The sequence below is a fragment of the Pectinophora gossypiella genome, chromosome 16 (genome assembly GCF_024362695.1).
Source record: "Pectinophora gossypiella chromosome 16, ilPecGoss1.1, whole genome shotgun sequence".
Classification (NCBI taxonomy): domain Eukaryota; kingdom Metazoa; phylum Arthropoda; class Insecta; order Lepidoptera; family Gelechiidae; genus Pectinophora; species Pectinophora gossypiella.
Window position 1 is genome coordinate 7,512,478 of NC_065419.1, and position 20,818 is coordinate 7,533,295.

Consider the following 20,818-nt stretch of genomic DNA (forward strand, 5'->3'; position numbering starts at 1 on the left):
ATGACTCATGACTATATCCTAATTGGGGTAGTAACAAAGTACCCCCTTACCGAGCATTCTGTTAGACATCATCAGACAAGTATCCACACCTCACTTCCTAGTGAAGCCCTAATGCTCGCAAAAAGACATAAAAATACGTTTTTTATAACACAATGTTGACTGCAATTTAACGAGCAGTTATTACGAAGCGTTGGAAACTATTTAAGTGAGACTTTTCTTTGTAAAATTTTAATAATCTTGTGCGAGGAATACAAACAAGTCGGCTGTGTTAGTCGACTAATATTTGTTCTAGTTTGATGGCCAGTATGGGCATGCATTTCGCGCGGTGTGTGGAGGCCCGAGTTGGACTCTGATCGGCATAAGAAGCACGCGTTTCGGTACATCCTAAAAAATAAGTACTTTTTTAAAAGACGGAATTAACTTTTTTGTCAAGAGTCAATAGTTTTTGCTGGCCGTAAGTACCTATTTACCTATAGAAATACTTACATACCTACTGATTTACTTTTCAAGATATTAACATTATTCTTTTCTACATATTCTACTATATAATTGATTTTATTATTCAGAATAATAGCAATAGGTATATAAAGTCAATCAGAGATTTCCTTAGAACGACACAGGCTTCCGCTTCCACCTGAAGCCCGCGTAACCGTATTGCTCTTGAAATACCCTTTCCACCTTTTTGATGCAACTCTATCTCGTTTCATTTATACCAACTAGTAGTGTGAACGGTAATGAGTCAGTTCACGGGTAAATAATGTGTTTGAGTGTAATTCATCATCAATTTAAGAGCCACGCTCTTGTCTTGTCGGTGCAGCATTTTCCATGCTACTTTTTTAGGGAAAAATGCAGTGGCAGTGGTTTCCCTTTTGCCTTCCGCCGCGCAGTACTCTGTCTGACGCAAGTGGGATGGCGCCCAGAGTAGTCTATTACAAAGCCATACTAGGACTCCTGTCCTTCGCCTCTGAATAGTACTGACAGTTACTGCGGCCCTCTGTCAGGTTCCAGGTTACAGTCTCTGTGACTTACCCTTTTCGTCCTGCATTGCCGTACCGATGGCTCCCATCTTCGCCTCTGCAACCGTTGAAGTCTTCACCCGAATCCCTGGGTAAGGGTTCTTCGTTATACCCTGGTCTGGGTGCCTATTCGAACTCAGCCACCATTTCACTCCATAAGTGTAATTAGCCAATGAGAATTAGTGTCACGGGAAAGAAAAATCTCCCATGACTCGACTGGAAGTGCCAAGCCATGGTGCCTAAGGACACAAAGACAATTTCTCGATATTTTCTGAATAAGTATAAAGTTGAAATGTTCGATGTTAATCATATATTACATCTTATCATAGGCGGTTGTTAAGTGGCAAACGCGAGCCGATCTTACCCGGTAGCGTTACCCGTCCACATTCAGATACACCATTATGCGCAAGATGCTTCTCATCAAACTACCGAGTAAGAGCCGTCAACGCTTCGGCCTATTTGTCCGGACAAGTAGTTTTATGCCATGGCGGCAAACCTACAATAACTCACGTCTCGAGAAAAAAAAGCTTCTCATCAACATCCTGCCTCAACTACCTCTTAATTTATTAAATGTTTATGGTTGTTCTCAGCTAGTAACAAGATGATAATCGTGGCGCTGCTGATGGCGGCGGCGTGCGTATACTGGGCGTGGTGCGCGGCGCGTGCGCAGCGTGCGGAGCGCATGACGGCCGCGCTGCCCGCGCTGCCCGCCCTGCCTCTCATCGGCCACGGCGCGCTCTTCCTTGGATCCACGCAGAGTATGTACCTTTCTATTTTTAATATTTTTTAGTCAATTTTTACATATCACTAAAGGCCGCAAACAGGGTAACAGGCAGCCCCGGCGGAAGCGACCTTGAAACGTCACGACCCACGCGCCCATCATTATTGGTAGTTATATTAGGCCAGAATAACGTAGCCGAAGGTGTTAAATAATATGATAATACTATGCTAAATCTGTCGAAGTTAGATCCATCGTCGTCAGAGATTAAAATTTAAATTTTTCGCTAATTATTTACAAGTTTTAATAATTTAATTACATTACCTATTTTAATATTTGCAATAGAGCGCTCTCAGCAGGACCTAGATGGGATGGATAGAGTATAATTGAGCCTATCATCCCGCGCAAAAGTAGCTCCAATCCAGACGACGCCCTGAGCCGAGGTTTTCACCCAACTGGATCTCCTTCAGGACTTTTTTTTATTTTTTTTTTACCAGGCCAAAGCTCTCAGAGCTCCGCATTTGTTAGGTCATATAGTTAATGAATGCTATATGCGGCAAATCTATAATAAGTAAAAAAACAGAAACTAGACTAGACCAGACTCTTTAAGTACTTGGGGCTCTCTCAACTCCACTCAAAACTGATTACAATGATGTACCGTATGTATTAATTCTTCATTCATCATCAGCCCATTAACGTCCCCACTGCTGGGGCACGGGCCTTCCCTATGGATGGATAGGGAGATCGGGCCTTAAACCATCACGCGGGCCCAGTGCGGATTGATGGTTATTAACGACTGCTAATGCAGCCGGGACCAACGGCTTAACGTGCCTTCCGAAGCACGGAGGAGCTCGAGATGAAAACTTTTTTTTGTGGTCACCCATCCTATGACCGGCCTTTGCGAAAGTTGCTTAACTTCAACAATCGCAGACCGAGAGCGTTAAACGCTGCGCCACCGAGCTCCTCTACGCCACCGAGCTCTCAGAGCTCAAGTAGTTAATGCTATACGAGGCAAATCTATAATACTTAAGTAAAAAAAACAAAAACTAGACTAGACTCTCTAAGTACTTGCGGCTCTCTCAACTCCACTCAAAACTGATTACATAATATGATGTACCGTATGTAGTAATTCTTCATTAATATTTCCTATATATTGTCCGTTTGTTTTCTCACCACATGCCATTGTCACTATTTACTCGAAACCCATAAAACATACACGAGCAAACATACATTGAATAGAAGGGCGTACACATTTGACATACTTTATACTCAACGAAGGTAATACACGTCCTTGATACAGGTTAAGATAATTAAAATATTTTTTTTTTACGTGACTTATTGTAGATCTGCCGCAGATGGCATTAACTACTTGGCCGGACAAATGGGGAGCGCTGAAGGCTCTCACCCGGTACAACGTTTAAGACAACAGGCCTGAGGGTGCCCAGTTGGGCGCGAACCTCGGCTCAGGGCGTCTGAGAGGAAAAATATTTGAAAGAATTAATCGACCCTAGTGGGTCGATATAAACTACTTACGATGTTAGTAAATATACATACTTAAAGCTCAGACCCTTTGTCCGTTCCATCCAAAGCTGTTGTCCTAAACTTTATTTTTATACGTACAAGTATTCCCATGCTGCACTATCCCGCTATTATTACAGAAAATATTAAATATTTCCTATACTTAAAGGTTGCCTGGAAGAGATTGCTACTTAGCAATAAGGCCGCCTATTGTTTGTGCAATAAAGTATTTGTTATGTTATGTTATAATATGGCGAAAGTCCTCATCCCAGTATACCCAGCAAAACAATAAGTCAAAAAAACTAGGAGTCGTAAATACACAATAAGGGGTTACTTACTTAATTTTAAATAAGAAAGGAAAAAACAAAAAAGTATATACTTACATACTTACGTAATATTAGTCAATCTATAGAGAACTGAACTGAACAGAGAACAACTGAACTACAAAGAAACCGACAACTAGTACTTAGTAATAACACTAAAGTCATACGAGTAGAGCAACACGGACCTCCTTTGCACTAAAATACACGCAAGCTTTGCGCTAAGTGATATTATACATGGATAAACATTCATTTCATACATAGATAAAGTGAGCACGTAGAGTTGTAATGAAAAAGCCACGAGTAGATGAACTTATATATAACATAACTTACTTACTGTAATAAAAAGCCGTTAAGCCGTTGGTCCCGGTTACTATTTACTGATGTATTAAGTAAGTGAGTAATCGTTATATGAGCTTTCGCAGATGGCATTAACTACTTGGCCGGACAAATGGGGAGCGCTGAAGGCTCTCACCCGGTACAACGTTTAAGACAACAGGCCTGAGGGTGCCCAGTTGGGCGCGAACCTCGGCTCAGGGCATCGTCTGAGAGGAAAAATATTTGAAAGAATTAATCGACCCTAGTGGGTCGATAGCGATAAGCGCTGAATGAGGGAAATCGTCGACCACGCCGGCGGGGTCGGTATCAGGGCAGTTACATGAGCCATGTCAATTCCTTTGGCGGCTCAATCATAACCCTGACACCAGGGTTGATGAGGCTGGTATTCCACCTCATAACCCATACGATAAGAATAAAAATAATACTAATCGTGATGTACTTACTTACTTATTAAGTATATTACGAGATGAACTATAAATCTAGCACAGCATACGAGTACAAATTAACATAATTATTTTTGGACATCAGGTCGAAATTAAATAATTGTAATGTCGATGTAAGTTTTAAATCGAATTGTAACTGCTTCTTCTGGTGAATCCAATGATGGCACTTGACTACAGTCTACAAAGACAAGATTGTAGAGCCATAATTGGAGTCACCACCAGATCATTCTGACTACTAAGCCAGATGACAACATAATGAGAGCACACAGCAACGGAAAGAAATGGGTTGGAAAGTAGAGGCTTAGTCCAGCAATGGCTTAGTCTATTCAGCAGTTTATTTTTTGCCCCATATAGAGACTTGGCCGGAGTTCTACTTCTAGACGAAAATGGTAAGTATTGGTTTTAAAAAAATATTTTTTTCTTTTCAGAAATCCTTCGGAATGTGGAAGACATAGCAGATTTAGCATTTAAACATAAAGGGGCGGCGAAACTGTGGCTTGGCCCCAAATTATATGTTGGTAAGAAATGTCTTGTTTTTTCTATTCATCATCATCATTATCAGCCCATTAACGTCCCCACTGCTGGGGCACGGGCCTTCCTTATGGATGGATAGGGAGATCAGGCCTTAAACCATAACGCGGGCCCAGTTATTTTCGGGATTGATGGTTTTTAACGACTGCTAATGCAGCCGGGACCAACGGCTTAACGCGCCTTCCGAAGCACGGAGAAGTTCGAGATAAAACTTTTTTTTTGTGGTCACCCATCCTATGACCGGACTTTGCGAAAGTTGCTTAACTTCAACAATCGCAGACCGAGCGCATTTACCGCTGCGCCACCGAGCTCCTCTATTATTATCTTCAAAATATTAGAATAAGTGCGATAATTCGTACTAGCCAAACATCAGAGTTGCTGCTTATGACATAACATGAAAGGAGTATCTAACGGGCAAAACCAAATCTTTATCAAAGTTAAAAATTCTAAGTATTTATTGCACACGATCAATCAATATACTTACTTATATCAATGTTATCAGGACTTTAACGTTGCAATTAAACCCAAAACAGTAAACTTGATCATTACATACTTACAGGAAAAAAGAACAATAGGAAAAGAAATGCCTCGTTTTCTGATTTAGATCTTCTTAGGTTTTTTAATAATATTTTGAACGTTGAAAACGTTCTAGACTACGGAGGTAAAGTGCAGTCAATGCCGTGACATAATCAACCACTTGCTTTTTTTTTGTTTTTTTTTTTTGACGTAACTTATTGTAGATTTGCCGCAGATGGCATTAACTACTTGGCCGGCCACTTGCTTCAACAGTGCCCTTATGTTATTCTGGCTGCACCTACGTTCCGTGTCGTCTCTTAACCACATTACATTTGTTCCAGCCATCGGTAACCCGGTGGACGCCCAGTACGTTCTGGACAACTTCTTGGACAAGGATATCGTGTACAGGTTCCTGCGACCTTGGCTCGGACACGGGCTGTTCGTAGCTCCTTGTAAGTACCTTTACGTATACTTTTTTATAATGAGTTATTTAACCAGGATTTCATGTATTTTCTGCAACTTGTTCAGAACCCCGATACCGATTTCCCTCATTCAGCGCTTATTGTTATCGATAGGGTCGATTAATTCTTTCAAATATTCTTCCTCTCAGACGACGCCCTGAGCCGAGGCTCGCGCCCAACTGGGCACCCTCAGGCCTGTTGTCTTGGTGAGAGCTCACAGCGCTCCCGTTTTATCCTGCCAAGTAGTTAATGCAATCTACAATAAGTCACGTCAAAAAAAATCATTGTTTTAATTATTGCAATTATAAATATTGACCCCTGGCCTCAACCTTGGCACACGGGAAGTGACGAAGAGGTCGAGCGGAAGATACATAACTTACTCGGGTTCAAGTTCAATGCCGAAAACACATTACTTATATTTCAAAACCTGTTGGGAATATATTGATAGTCTAGTTAGAAGAACGCTTCACTCTCACTATGAGGACACGGGTTCAAATCCCAGCACAAGCCTAAAGCAATGACTTTCCAATTTATTTTCGAATTTATGTTTGAATCATAAATGTTTATCACGTGCTCAGCGGTGTAGGAAAACATCGTGAGGAAACCCACACTCCCGGAGGTTACATACCTATATAACCTGCATTAGTTTGGTTTTCCCTTCGCGGATTGGAAGGTCCTGGTCCTGTCAAATCTTCAGGATAGGTAAACAGGGAACCAGCGAAAAACGGGTTACTACACTAGGGAGATGATGATGGTAGGATTATCAACAACCCAAAATACATAGTTATGAAACTAAACATTCCTTCATTTTGTTAGATGATTAAGCAATAAGCTAAGAATTAGGTACGTAAATTACTAAGTTTACTTTACTTAGACATACTTACTAACGTTTGTAATCCTTAAACAAACACACTTGTTGTAAGCTTGTTTTCATTCGCACTTGATGGTATATATACAAACGATAATATACAAAAACTCCACTGCGCTGCGTACTGAAGTTAAATTGCGAAGAGACCTCATCACCTCAAAAACACACACACCATAAATGTGACGTGAACATAGCTTATATTGGAATGACATCTACAGATTAACTAGTGCTAATAGGTACTTCCAATGTTATCATCATAATCATGAATATAAGTTTAGTTATCAAGTCCTCCTGCCCATATCGCACTCTAAGTGGGATTGGCACATACTTATTCCTCTTTCATTCTTTTCTGACAGCTGTCACCTTATGACTCACACCTTTCACACACATAATTATCCTTCTTCACACAATCCATCCACACTTTCTTGGGTCGTCCCCTACCCGTAATTCCATCCACATTCATTCATTAATTGTTAATGCATCAAATAATCATCTAAAGAATGTATCTAATAACCATTTCCGTTAAAATAAAGTAACGACATAAAAAAATGCCATAAGGAATGTTAAATCATAATGGAATCATACCGTGATTATATCTAGTCCTTAGTTTCTGATACTGTAAAAAAAAGTAATAGAAATAAATATCTCCAACTGGTAGAATTAACATTAATTAATTTAATTACCTATATAAACAAGCTAAATGTAAGTACTTTAAAAAAATACGTGTGTAATACTTAAATCATGTACTTATCTATATTCATGTATAATAATATTTAATCTATCAAGATGTGGCCAGCGTGGTAAAATCAATAAATCGACTTCACATCTTCCAAATTGAAAATGTAAACTAATTTAAATCTACTGGAAGTACAATTGAGCAAAAAGCAATTGTTAAGCGTAAATCCCTGTTTTTTAACCGTAATATCTCTGTTTGCATTGATATATGACGTTATTTTTTATTTATTTATCAATAGGTAGGACATACAAAGAAAAGAATTACTTATTTGGTCCGAATATTCATTTAAAACGAATACTGATAACTAATAATTTGACGTAAGTAATTGATAACGCAGTACAAAAGACATCAACGCGAGCAAGTTTTTCTCTTCAAAACGCGCACAAGGTACTTTTTATAAACCAGCCATCCGGAGAAAGTATCCATTTTGTAAAAAAAAGGTAGTAAGTTACCCAAATAAAATAAATAGATACTGGATAATATTCTTCGTTATATTCTAAAAGAAATCTCAGTCTATTTCTATAATGATTGATATGAACGTGAATCCTAACTTTATATTTTCAACTAAGTACTTCATCATCCCCCTAGCACTATCCCTTCTTTCACAGGGTCCGCTTATCTAACCTGTTTTTTTTTTTATTTTCAACTACTTATTGATATACATTGTTTTAAGTTTACGCGGTTATTATCATAATTAAAACACATAATAACGGGTTCTTACCGCGTTTAAAATAGGGATATGGGACTCCCGATATTTCGAAACTGTTGCAAGTGCCATGATGACGGGATGACTGATGAGATTGGAGTGGAGTAGGTAGATCGAAATATTGGGAGTCTCATATCCCTATTTTAAACGCGGTAAGAACCCGTTATTATATGTTTCAATTACTTATTATTATTATTTTTTATTTTTAGGAATTATTTAGTAATTTGTTTAAAGGGCCACATCAAAGCAATTCATATAAAAAGCAATATTGGGTATTTGACTGGGTCAATTATAAATGAAATACATCATTAAATTCACCACAGGCTTCTTTTTTTATTTTTATATTTATTTATTATGCCAACCCTAACAGTGGCCCTATGGAAGACACACCGGAAGGTTCTACTGCCGGTGTTCGCGAATAAAGTGGTTGAAGAGTACATGGGTGTGATCGCTGAGCAAGCTGGCGTACTGCTCGACAGACTGCACGAGCGAGCCGGCAAGCCGGAGTTCGACGTCCTCCCGTACATCACTGCTTGTACGCTTGATATTGTATTTGGTAAGTTGAACATAATTGGGTAATTTACTATAGTGAAATCAAATCAATAATAGACTATACACACACATACAAAACAAATAAAATACATCATACATAATAGTAACATCCTAAGAATCCTAAGAATATCCGCATAAGGATTCAAAATAAGCGTTTAACTGGTTTTTGAGAGAGTCAGCGACTCTGATGGAAGCAGGTAAAAGACTGGCCATAGTAGTCAGTTCGATGGGTGAGAGCTTGGTAGCTCATAGCATCGTAATGCACGATCGAGGCAGCCGTTCGTGAACTTCCGTCCTCAAACTAAAACGCTCTTTGGGGTAAAGGGGAGTATTGGGGTTATGCGTAGGATATTGAAAAGGAGTATACGCCTAAGTTGTATACCGAAGTCGCATATCATGAAATCAAGCCAAACACACTTAAAATATTTACCCGTTAATCTCAAATCAAGTTAAAAGCCATTTGACCTCAACTGCGTGTAAGGTCAGTAAATAAACATAACCTTGATCTTAAAAGTAATCTGGTGCTAAAAAAATAATCGAGAATGATTTCCAAAAAAGTGTCCTTAGTGACTTTCAGAAATCTGGTTTTAATGTTGTCAGTGTTAAAACTCAAGGCGTATAAAATATTTGTACTTAACTGGTTTTGTTCAATATCGTAGTTGATTTTCAATGAAGCAAAAAATCCTTAATATTTTGAATTTATTTTCTATAAGTTTTATCAGCTTTTTAATTATTACTTACTATAAAACTTTACATTAGTAACATTTCTAGTCCTCTTTTCGTGTACTTACAAAGTATAATTTTAACAGTGTAGTACTTATTTAGTTTTTTTTATTATTTTTAATTAAATCCTTACTGGATCAGAGACGGCGATGGGCGAGCGCATGGACGTGCAGCACTCACCCGACACGCCGTACCTGCGCGCGCGCCACACCGTCATGGAGATCCTCAACCTGCGCCTCTTCAAGGTGTGGCTGCAGCCTGACTGCCTCTTCAACCTGACCCCCTACGCCAAACAGCAGAAGGACAACATCGATCTCACGCATAAATTCACTGATGAGGTGCGTATTTTACCCGACTACAGCTAAGAAGGAGAGTTATGTGTTTAACCGTTATATGTGGATAGTATATACCGTGGTAAGTGAACTATTAGAACAGACTGGCATATGATCACGGCTATCTCCTTAACATCAGTATACGAAAGAATTTCAGAGAAATATTGTCTTGTTTTATACTTTTTAGAGCGTGATTTTTCCGTATTCTGTAGTTTTCAAAAAAAGCATTGGCCTTATACGTCTGTTTCAGACGAGATATGACGTCATTGCCTCGAAGAAATGCTTTTTCTTTCATGGCTGTGCAAGCCAAGCCCTTTATTAATAAGAACAGATATTTGAGATCAATCTTGAGTTGACACTCGGAATTGAGATTGGTTTATTAATACGGGCCCTAAGAGCGGCAAACTACCACACACTCAAACTCAAACAAGCAACAAACTCCAAGACAAACAAACTTCTAACAAACAAACTATCTACTACCACTACTATTACCATCTACTACTAGGTATATTAACTAATCTAAACTACATAATACATATACGTACTAACCACTACTGGACACAGGCTTCTACTCGAGCATAGTATATAAAGCTACTCAGCTGCGGGCTAATTGAGAAACACACAATTTAGAAACGCAAACCAAAAATCGAACCAGGGAATAATTAAAAAACAAATAAGTAAACTGTATATCGCACCTTTTAAAAGTGCGAATAAGGAATTTGAACGATGATGTTAAATTCCTTTGTAAACAAACATATTGAGAGCGATCCTTCGTAGGTACAAAATGGTAATGTTATTGTTATTAAGTACCATGTCCTTTTACTTCTTATTCTATCCTGTAGATTGTAAGATGGACGACCAACCGGTCCTTTTACTTAGGAATTTTGGCTTTTAAACGAATGAATTTGTTGCAGGTGGTAAAAAAGAGACGACAGGAGTATGAAATCAGGAAAAATAACGACAAGAGTACAGATGGTCAACCAAGTAAGTACACTGTATTTTCAGCCATATAAGGAATTTGAACGATTCCGTTACCGATGTGCAAGTAATAATTATTTAATATCCAAACATTAATTCAAAAACTGAACATCATTGGTTTAGACACGTGCTGGATTTACCTGGCTGATGGTTGCGATGATTGCGAGTGTGGAGTATCACCACAAACTATGGCTCACCTTTTGTGCTGTCCTAAGTGCCCTAACACCTGCACTATTAAAGGCCTTTACGAAGCCACTGACAATGCCGTAAGCGTGGCCAATTATTGGTCAGCAATACTTTTGTATCGATCGCCATCGACTCGCAAAGAAGAAGAAGCCATATGGTTTCCTAGATTCCGGGTGAGAGCCTTCAGCGCTCCCCGTTTGTCTGGCCAAGTAGTTCTACAATAAGTCACGAAAAAAGTTTCCTTGATTACTTCATCGCTAACCACTAATTAGTTAGATAGGTACCTCATTAACAATAAACGTGATACGAATTGTGTTATTGTAACCAATATTTGTGGAAATCATTTTAGCAAGAGCAAAGTGTAGTAAATAAGTACGCACGTACACGTGTATGGAATTAGATTACATACTTACCTAAGTTCCTCGATCAACTGGTCATATTTCTGAGGTACCTATGTGTGTTAACCTCACAATGTTTTCCGTTACCGATGTGCACGTGCTAATCATTTAAGATCCAAACATTAATTCGAAAACAAATTTGAACATTGGTTTAAACACGTGCTGGATTTATTTAAGTATTTAAGATTTTATTACATCTTTAAAAATATACAGTTTAGCAATGCCCTGCAAAACTGTTTAAAAAAACAGTTTGTCTGCAGGAATAAGTCTCTAGTAGTAAAAAGTACTTATACCTAATAGTAATATGTAAGTATATCACAATATACTTAGTGTAAATATAACAATTTCACGTTATTAACAATTTGTACCTGTGATCTCTCAATGATAGTCGAGCGTTTCTCCAACTAGGCTACCAAGGCTCTGTAATAATAATAATGTAAAATGTTGCGGACAAGTAACAATGAAATAGTAATAATACTCAACACACAGTTGTCATTTTCTTAACATAGCTATGAATGGAAAAATGTGTAGGAAATCACAATCACTTACAGATGATATCTGAACATAATAGCAAATAGCAACTACTTGAAACTCACACACCGCTGTATAAAACGTCACACATTGGGTCGAAAGTGCTATTGCAGGGACTTACGATTCAACTTTCGTTTATCACATATTTGATTATGCCATTAGATAGAGCTAATCAAACACAATAAATGTTATGTTAGGTCATTTTTTCCTAAAGTTTATACTTTGGTCAGAAAAAAACATTTTCTGTTTTTTTTGTATGAAACGTATCAAAGACAGTTAAATTTCTGCCAAGTCCATACCGATCCAGCTGCGAGACCTTATTTTCTGTAATCTTTGTCTAGTTGACTACTCAAATGCAAAATCAGCATCTGCCTAAAGTTGCAATTCTTTGAAAAAAATGGGTCAGAAAAGGACAAAAAATTCAACATTTCAAAATTCAGTTTTATGTTTTATTAATTTATTATAAGCTTAGTTCTATGTTAAATACTATACAGAAATACATTACAACACAAGTGACAAAGTTAAAATGAACAAAAAAATATTTTGAAGCTACCTACCCAGAACATATAATTAATGAATAACCTTTACTTATGTTTTTTCGTTATAAAATTTCTCAAAATTAATTAACTTCTATCTATCACTATTGCTCGCCATAAATTGTGACAATACATTCTTACAACTCTTATTAATTGGTTACCTACATAAGTTTTAACAAAATAATAATATAATCTTAAGAGATACTTAAACAAAAATATACTACTTAACTTGTAAAAGACAAAAGATATTAAATACAAAAAGTTAGCCATTATTTTAAAATGCTATTCACTTCACTATCACTAGAACTATCTTCTAAATTACTTATGTCTATAAATTCTATATCAGATTCAAGCGGATAATGCAGCAAAAGCTCTCTAGCTTCGGAAGAAAGAATCATTCCCTTTTGCTTTGTCATTCGAGGTCTAAGACTCGTTATCACTGGATCAGAAGACAATAGAAGATTATGCAAAATGTCTTCATTTGTCGCTGTCCTACTTATTTTTCTGGAATGGTTCTCTCTGTATTTCCGGAAGTCTTTGTTACGAGCTTCTGCTGCTTCTTCAGATAGTTTTCCTATGGGCATAGCACCAAAATGTTTAATTATATCAGCTCCATGGATCAATAGCTCGATGGCATGTAATACCATGGATAAAATTCCACATACATATTTGCAGTGTTTTTACAGTACTTAGAAAATTTTGAATTTTATCAATTTTTGGATAAAATTCAAAACTATCTGAAGAAACAGCAGAAGCTCGTAACAAAGACTTCCGGAAATACAGAGAGAACCATTCCAGAAAAATAAGTAGGACAGCGACAAATGAAGACATTTTGCATAATCTTCTATTGTCTTCTGATCCAGTGATAACGAGTCTTAGACCTCGAATGACAAAGCAAAAGGGAATGATTCTTTCTTCCGAAGCTAGAGAGCTTTTGCTGCATTATCCGCTTGAATCTGATATAGAATTTATAGACATAAGTAATTTAGAAGATAGTTCTAGTGATAGTGAAGTGAATAGCATTTTAAAATAATGGCTAACTTTTTGTATTTAATATCTTTTGTCTTTTACAAGTTAAGTAGTATATTTTTGTTTAAGTATCTCTTAAGATTATATTATTATTTTGTTAAAACTTATGTAGGTAACCAATTAATAAGAGTTGTAAGAATGTATTGTCACAATTTATGGCGAGCAATAGTGATAGATAGAAGTTAATTAATTTTGAGAAATTTTATAACGAAAAAACATAAGTAAAGGTTATTCATTAATTATATGTTCTGGGTAGGTAGCTTCAAAATATTTTTTTGTTCATTTTAACTTTGTCACTTGTGTTGTAATGTATTTCTGTATAGTATTTAACATAGAACTAAGCTTATAATAAATTAATAAAACATAAAACTGAATTTTGAAATGTTGAATTTTTTGTCCTTTTCTGACCCATTTTTTTCAAAGAATTGCAACTTTAGGCAGATGCTGATTTTGCATTTGAGTAGTCAACTAGACAAAGATTACAGAAAATAAGGTCTCACAGCTGGATCGGTATGGACTTGGCAGAAATTTAACTGTCTTTGATACGTTTCATACAAAAAAAACAGAAAATGTTTTTTTCTGACCAAAGTATAAACTTTAGGAAAAAATGACCTAACATAACATTTATTGTGTTTGATTAGCTCTATCTATTGGCATAATCAAATATGTGATAAACGAAAGTTGAATCGTAAGTCCCTGCAATAGCACTTTCGACCCAATGTGCGCGTCATTGGACTGTAATAAATAAACTTATGTTCCGCTTAATAACACTTTTAAGCTTGTTTGACGAGAATATACCGGCTGACGAATATGCCTACCTACTTACGTTAATTTATTTAAAAAAAAAATAATAAGTAATCTTTATTTTCCCTTCACAAAGGTAACACAAATTATGTAAACTTAACTAAGGTAATGATACACACTATAGTGCCTTTGTGGGAGACTGGTGTCGATACTAGGTGTGACCCTGTGTGACAGATCACCAAGCTCCCAACCTCTTACGGAACTCCTAATTTATAACCTTAGAACTACAGAAAAGTGAAGCCAAAACAAAACATAAAATATAAAAATTGAGTGGTACACAAAAGAAGTATGTAAAGTAAATGTAAACATTCTGTGTGCGTTTGAGTGCGTGTGTGTGTGAATGTGAGCGCGCGTCTGTGTGCGCATATGTGTGTGTGTGCGTGTTTCTGTCTGCTAGCCCACTATTATTATGTCCCACAACTGGACACTGGCCTACCACTCTATAAAACGTCATTGGACTGTAATAAATAAACTTATGTTCCGCTTAATAACACTTTTAAGCTTGTGTGACGAGAATATACCGGCTGACGAATATGCCTACCTACTTACGTTAATTTATTATGTCCCACAACACGCGACACTGGCCTACCACTGTATAAAACGTCATTGGACTGTAATAAATAAACTTACGTTCCGCTTAATAACACGTTTAAGTTTGTGTGACGAAAATATACCGCCTGACGTATATACCTCCTTACTTACGTTAATTTATTATGCCCCACAACTGGGCACTGGCTTACCCGTAATCCCCTGGAGAGGTCATGAAGCGCATATTCTATTACGTGTCATCACAGATCATACATACATGTTGAAATCTTCTTTTACTAACGATATAACAACCAACGGTATTCATACACAACGTACATACATACATAAACTCACGCCCGTATTCCCCGAAGGGGTGGGCAGAACTACAAATAATCAAGAAACTATTTGCCACTTTTGACACGACAACGTAAACAGCTTATATACGTCCCACAGCTAGGCACAAGCCTCCCCTAAATCAACCGGAGGAGGTATGGAGTATACTCCACCACGCTGCTCCACTGCGGGTTGGTGGAGGTGTTTTTATGGCTAATAGCCGGGACCAAGATCTTAACGTGGCCTCCGAAGTACAGAATCATCTTACTGTTTCAGACAATCAGGTGATTCAAGCTTGAAAAGTCCTACATCGTACTATTCATATGAGTAGTCAAAAGTATCATTGCTCAAGATGTACAAAAAATCAACGAATAAAACTGCTAAATAAAGATCTACTACCTAGTTATTGATCTCTATACTAAGAAGGCCTATATTTACCAACTTATTAGGTTTATTTATTTCAAGTCGCCCGATGCTCCGCTGTTGAACGTGACCGTTGGCCACTCACGCGCATATTGAGTTGACATCCCACCCACGTCATCAATCAACACTTAACGTCAACAATCAATCGAATCAATATTTGACACTTGAGTAACAGCCGTCACGCACGCAACACTCTTAACTCAAAGCATCAAGACTTGTTTTGCGTTTCACAAAATACAATAATAGATGTAGATTTAGCAGGACCTTGTCAACTTGTACGAAGCGCAAATACGTCTACGTACGGTCACGAGCATTAATATGTATACACTTTGGTACCATGTCACATTAACTTTTTTGACAAATTGAACTGTAAGTCTCACTAAATGTCAAATATGTTAGTGCGACAGACTCCTTAAGCGGGACATTATATTACTCATGACGTACAGTCAGGTATAGTATAGGCACACATGACATTTGGTCCAAAATCCGGATATACTTTTTAGTATTTAGATACACGAGTTGCAAATTAGATCATCATTTATAATTAAGTATGTAAAAAAAAATTTGCCAATATTTAGCAAATTAAATAGGTATGACCGGAAGGAAGCAAGTAACTGATGATAATCATGTAAGCATAGAAATAATAAGTACTAATACATACGATCAAATGAGATCCTAATACTGATTGACATCTTTAAAAGTTTATTATTTTTATAATAATACTTATTTATTATTATAAAATACATTGTCCGTTGTATCTCGCTGTGGACCTAGATATAGGTAAACGAGAACCAGGCGTTTATCTACTTTCTCTACCTTCTGTATATCATCATCATCAGCCGGAAATCATATCCGCCAAGACTCGCACAATGGTCAAAGTCAAAAGTCAAAATATTTATTGCACACCATATGGTAAACAGTTGTTATACATATTATAGTACCACATAAGGACCCGGGAGGGTATAGAAAAAACAAGAAAAAATAACAAGAAACTAAATTAAGCCAGAAATACAAAATAATAATAATAAGTACTTAACATTAAAAAAATAATCAAAAAATAACTATGAAAATCTATAGTTTCCCCCGAACCCCTGTATAAATCACCGTAGATTATCAAAAGATCTCACTAAATATTAATTTGTGTATATTTTAATGTTGTAAATGTATATGTGTGCCGAAGGTTTTACCTAAATAAACTTTTTTATTATAATTTTTTCTGATGTGATGTCCAAACATTTGATCTTCTTCTATCGTGTGGGTTGTGAGGAGGATTACCAACCTCATTAACCTTGGTGACACGGTTATTAGTGAGCCGCCAAAGCGCCAAAGACTAATTACTTGAGTAACTAGTAACCGGAACCAACGGTAAATCAACAGTCAATGCTTCAAAATAAATACTAAAACACGTCAATGTACTTACTGTAGATATCTAGTAGCAAAAAATCTTCTAACCAATAATGCTGTCTTTGGTTAGATTGACACATCGTAACGGGTCCAAAAAAATTAATAGTTATGACAAAACAAATAAGATCAATGAACTTTATTCGTCTTTATCTGGCCATCATCATTGGCCTTATACGTCTGTTTCAGACGATTTATGACGATATTGCCTCGAAGAAATGCAATTTCTTTCATGGCTGTTTCAAGCCAATCCTAGAGCGGCAAACTCTACCGCACACTCTGCAGAAGTCTCCGACTGGTGGATTGTTGTCAGTTTGATGGCGTTTCATTCTCCTGCTCACCAGTACCAAGTTGGTTTATCTGGTAAATTATCGGAGGTAGGAGGACAATAAATTACAACGAAACCCTAAAAATCTGAGGCATACAGAGACAGCACCGAAGGCGGGCGTTCTGGGTCAGAATTTCACCACTTCCTTTCCTTACACACTGTAGCTCCCCGCCCTTCAACCCTCGCTATCACCGCCTCTATGTATGGTGAGCTAAGCTTGATGCACCCATAACATAAATAACATAAGCTCACTATATGACAATTGGGGTAGTCATAGGTAATCCATCACAAGAATCTAAGTACCCACACCTCACCGATCTTTCTGTTAGACTAACGTGATAGGTGGTGAGCCGTATCGCCATCTATAACGGTCGAACCAATTGGTACAATTTCGGTACCGTGGGTTCGAACCGGCGCTCCCAGTTTGAGAAGTAAGCCGGTGAGCCACAGGACTAAAGAGCAGTGATGCACACGGAAGTCCTGGACAAGAGAATCAGGTCGCGGGATTTAGTTTAAGGTTTTGTACAATATTTCCCGGCTCTGTGTCACACCAGAAACTCTTTACTCATCAGCCGGCAAGCTACGCGCAGTCCTCGACCTCCTCTTCGGCCGGGAGATAGAGTTCACAGACGAGCAGCTGAGGGAGCACATCGACTCCATCACCATCGCCGGCAACGACACCACGGCGCTCGTCATCGCCTACACGCTTGTGCTGCTCGGTATACACCGACACGTCCAGGAGAAGGTGCTGCTTGAGTAAGTAGCTACTGCTGTAACATCAAAAAATATAAACATCCTATAAGTCCCTGAGGCTCCCCTCCCCAGTCCCAGACGCAACCCTCTTCTTTTTTTTGACGTGACTTATTGTAGATTTACCGCAGGTGGCTTTAACAAATGAGAAGCGCTGAGGGGTCTCACCCGGTACAAAATTTAAGATAACAGGCCTGAGGGTGCCCAATTGGGCGCTAACCTCGACTCACGGCGTCGTCTGAGAGGAAGAATATTTCAAAGAATTAATCGACCCTAGTGGGTCGATAGCGATAAGCGCTGAATGAGGGAAATCGTCGACCACGCCCACGCATCCTTAATCAAGTCGCAATTGACAACGAAAGGTGGCCTTCAACGCTTCCCATGCCATTCGAATCGACATACTTAAGTACGCCTAAAATTATTGTGGAAAATAAAATATAAGTATGGATTTTTATCTAGTAAGTAATATCTGGCCGGAATATCTTCCAGTTCAAGCGAAAATGCCTTAGGAGAGGTAATGGTAGATTACCTTATATTAGATAACGACACCAGACTTAACAATTAAAAGACTACCTTCCTACCTACTACTTCTTTCAGACAAAGAGAAATATTTGGCGATTCAAAAAGAGGCGCGGTGAGGGAGGAGGTACAGAAGATGCATTATTTGGAGAGGGTGATCAAGGAAAGCATGCGACTCTATACCGTGGTGCCGATCATCGCGAGGAATATCGACAAGGACACTCATCTACGTAAGTATAGGTACAACATCAGCCCGAGGAGCACTTCAACCGAATTGTGGAAGATAATATGCCATCTACCGGAGACGGGTTCATCACGTCTACGGCAACCGCGCTCAATAGACGCAGCGCAGGCTATCTACGTGGATAGACGTCGTACGGCTATTGGTTAAAGCCCTCGATATAAATCGCACAGCAAGTGCTGGTGGCTGAGGGCTGTCTCAATGATGTCTTATGGCTCTACCCACGCCGTTACGTTTTGTCGACGATAGTCAGTAGGTATTGACTTAGCACGCTTATTTAATGCCAATACGTATGTGTTAGTGGCCATATTTGTGCGCACAATCTAAGGCCGCCTACGCTACGTCCTAGACCTACCACACAGTCAGATAACAACTATTAACATCAACGTAAGCGTTACTAAGTATTTAACTGTGATTTGAACTCATGTTTACATAGATACGTAAGTAATATAATAATACTTATTAAAGTGCTTAGGTACTTACCTATTAAAATCAGACAGGCAGTCGCTTCTGTTAAAAACCGGACCTGTCAAATCTTCAGGTTAGGTAAGCGGACCCTGTGGAAAACGGGATAATGCTAGAGAAATTATGATGACTCACCTACATCTAAACGAATCGACGAAAAATTTCACTTGATATCAACTCAGAATCATGGTCTGAATCATCCCTCAAAGTTTTCGTTACGATGTCACTGACACCTGTATATTCAGTATGAACTAAGCCTACACTACCTATACTATAATTATATTCTATGATGTGTGCCTACTAATATTATACCGTTTCACTCACTCAGCGGGTTGTCAAACAACGATCCCAGCTGGCACGGGTGCTGTGGTGGGAGCCTTCGCGGTGCACCGCTCCAAGGCGGTGTGGGGCCCTGATGCGGAGGAGTTTGACCCGGATCGCTTCCTGCCCGAGAGATCTGTTAACAGACACCCCGCCGCCTTCCTGCCCTTCAGCTATGGAGCCAGAAACTGTATAGGTATCAACTATTTGCCACATTATCATTACAAAGCGAGGTGGGGAGGACATCAATCCTAAACGCCTCCTTGCAAGAGAACGACTATGAAACTTTTTTTTTTTTAATTAAGTAGATTTAATCAATAACTACAATTACCCACTTAAACCTACAGATCCAAAATAAACAGCCATATAGGTAAGTAGGCACAGGCTCCAAGAGTGACTGCAACTTATCGTTTGGTTACTTGTGTCGTCTAATTCTGTTCACACCAAAAGGGATCGCGGGCGTGGATTTATTAAGTATGTGTAAAGGAAATATTCAAATCGTAATTTCTTATGTTTACAGGTCGTAATTTCGGAATGTTGATTATGAAGAGCCTGATCTCGAGCGTGGTGAGGTCGTACAAGTTGGAAGCGGACGAGGTTGGACCTCTCAAGATTGAAATGCTCCTCTTCCCTATCAAGGGGCACCAGATCAGAATACAAGCTAGATAAAATGTGAAAATGCAGCGCTTTTAGCCGTACTCATTTATTTAATTATGTACCTATAAAAACCTACATACCTACACAAAATAATATTTAGGTAGACTTAGACTGTTGTCCGTAGAATATTTTTTACATTATTCCTTATCAACCTCTCAGTTGGTTTTTTATAGTCATACTATTATGTTTGTGATATTTTGAACTAATAAATAAAACATAGTTAAACTTTAATGTTTTCATTTATTGCGGTGAAAGAAACGTATAATTTTTCATAAGTATTACAATTTTCTGCAAGAAGAAATGTCTACGTTTGATGCCAATATATTACACCTAAAGAATGAGATTGCTGTATGTGGGACTGTTAAGATGGTTTGAACATGTGAAGTGGATGCAGGATAATAGGATTACGAAAGCGGTATAAGGCGAAGGTTGTCGGCAAGGCTGGCAAAGGAAGACCTAGAAATACGTACATTGACCAAGTGGGAGATGTTAACCGGCGCGGATTGTTGAAGCTATTGATCAAAGTGGAGGAAGCAAGAGAAGAAGGTAAGTCAGGATCAAAGCAAATGGAATTTCATAGTCTCTGTTTACTCCAGCAGGATATAAGCGTG

At 38.2% G+C, this 20,818-nt stretch overlaps 2 protein-coding genes across 4 annotated transcripts in view; both read left to right on the forward strand.

Annotated features, from left to right (window-relative positions):
* The first annotated feature begins 226 nt into the window (after positions 1–226).
* On the forward strand, positions 227–20,432 carry LOC126373567 (cytochrome P450 4c3-like). 3 transcript variants are annotated; one of them, XM_050019733.1, is made up of 11 exons: positions 227–454; positions 1,607–1,774; positions 4,783–4,872; positions 5,743–5,853; positions 8,543–8,728; positions 9,589–9,785; positions 10,694–10,763; positions 17,827–18,010; positions 18,602–18,753; positions 19,558–19,746; positions 20,071–20,432. In XM_050019733.1, the coding sequence occupies exons 2-11, from the start codon at positions 1,618–1,620 to the stop codon at positions 20,217–20,219; spliced, it is 1,485 nt and encodes a 494-aa protein (XP_049875690.1). In that variant the 5' UTR covers positions 227–454; positions 1,607–1,617; the 3' UTR covers positions 20,220–20,432. The 3 variants fall into 3 exon arrangements, with proteins under 3 accessions (XP_049875690.1, XP_049875691.1, XP_049875692.1); XM_050019734.1 differs by having other exon boundaries at positions 1,611–1,774; XM_050019735.1 differs by lacking the exon at positions 4,783–4,872.
* LOC126373555 (zinc finger protein 271-like) overlaps positions 12,455–20,818 on the forward strand; it is a 64,291-nt gene continuing 55,927 nt past the window's right edge. Inside the window, exon 1 of the mRNA XM_050019695.1 lies at positions 12,455–12,464. The gene's annotated coding sequence lies outside the window, so the exon portion shown is untranslated. The remainder of the gene's footprint in view (positions 12,465–20,818) is intronic.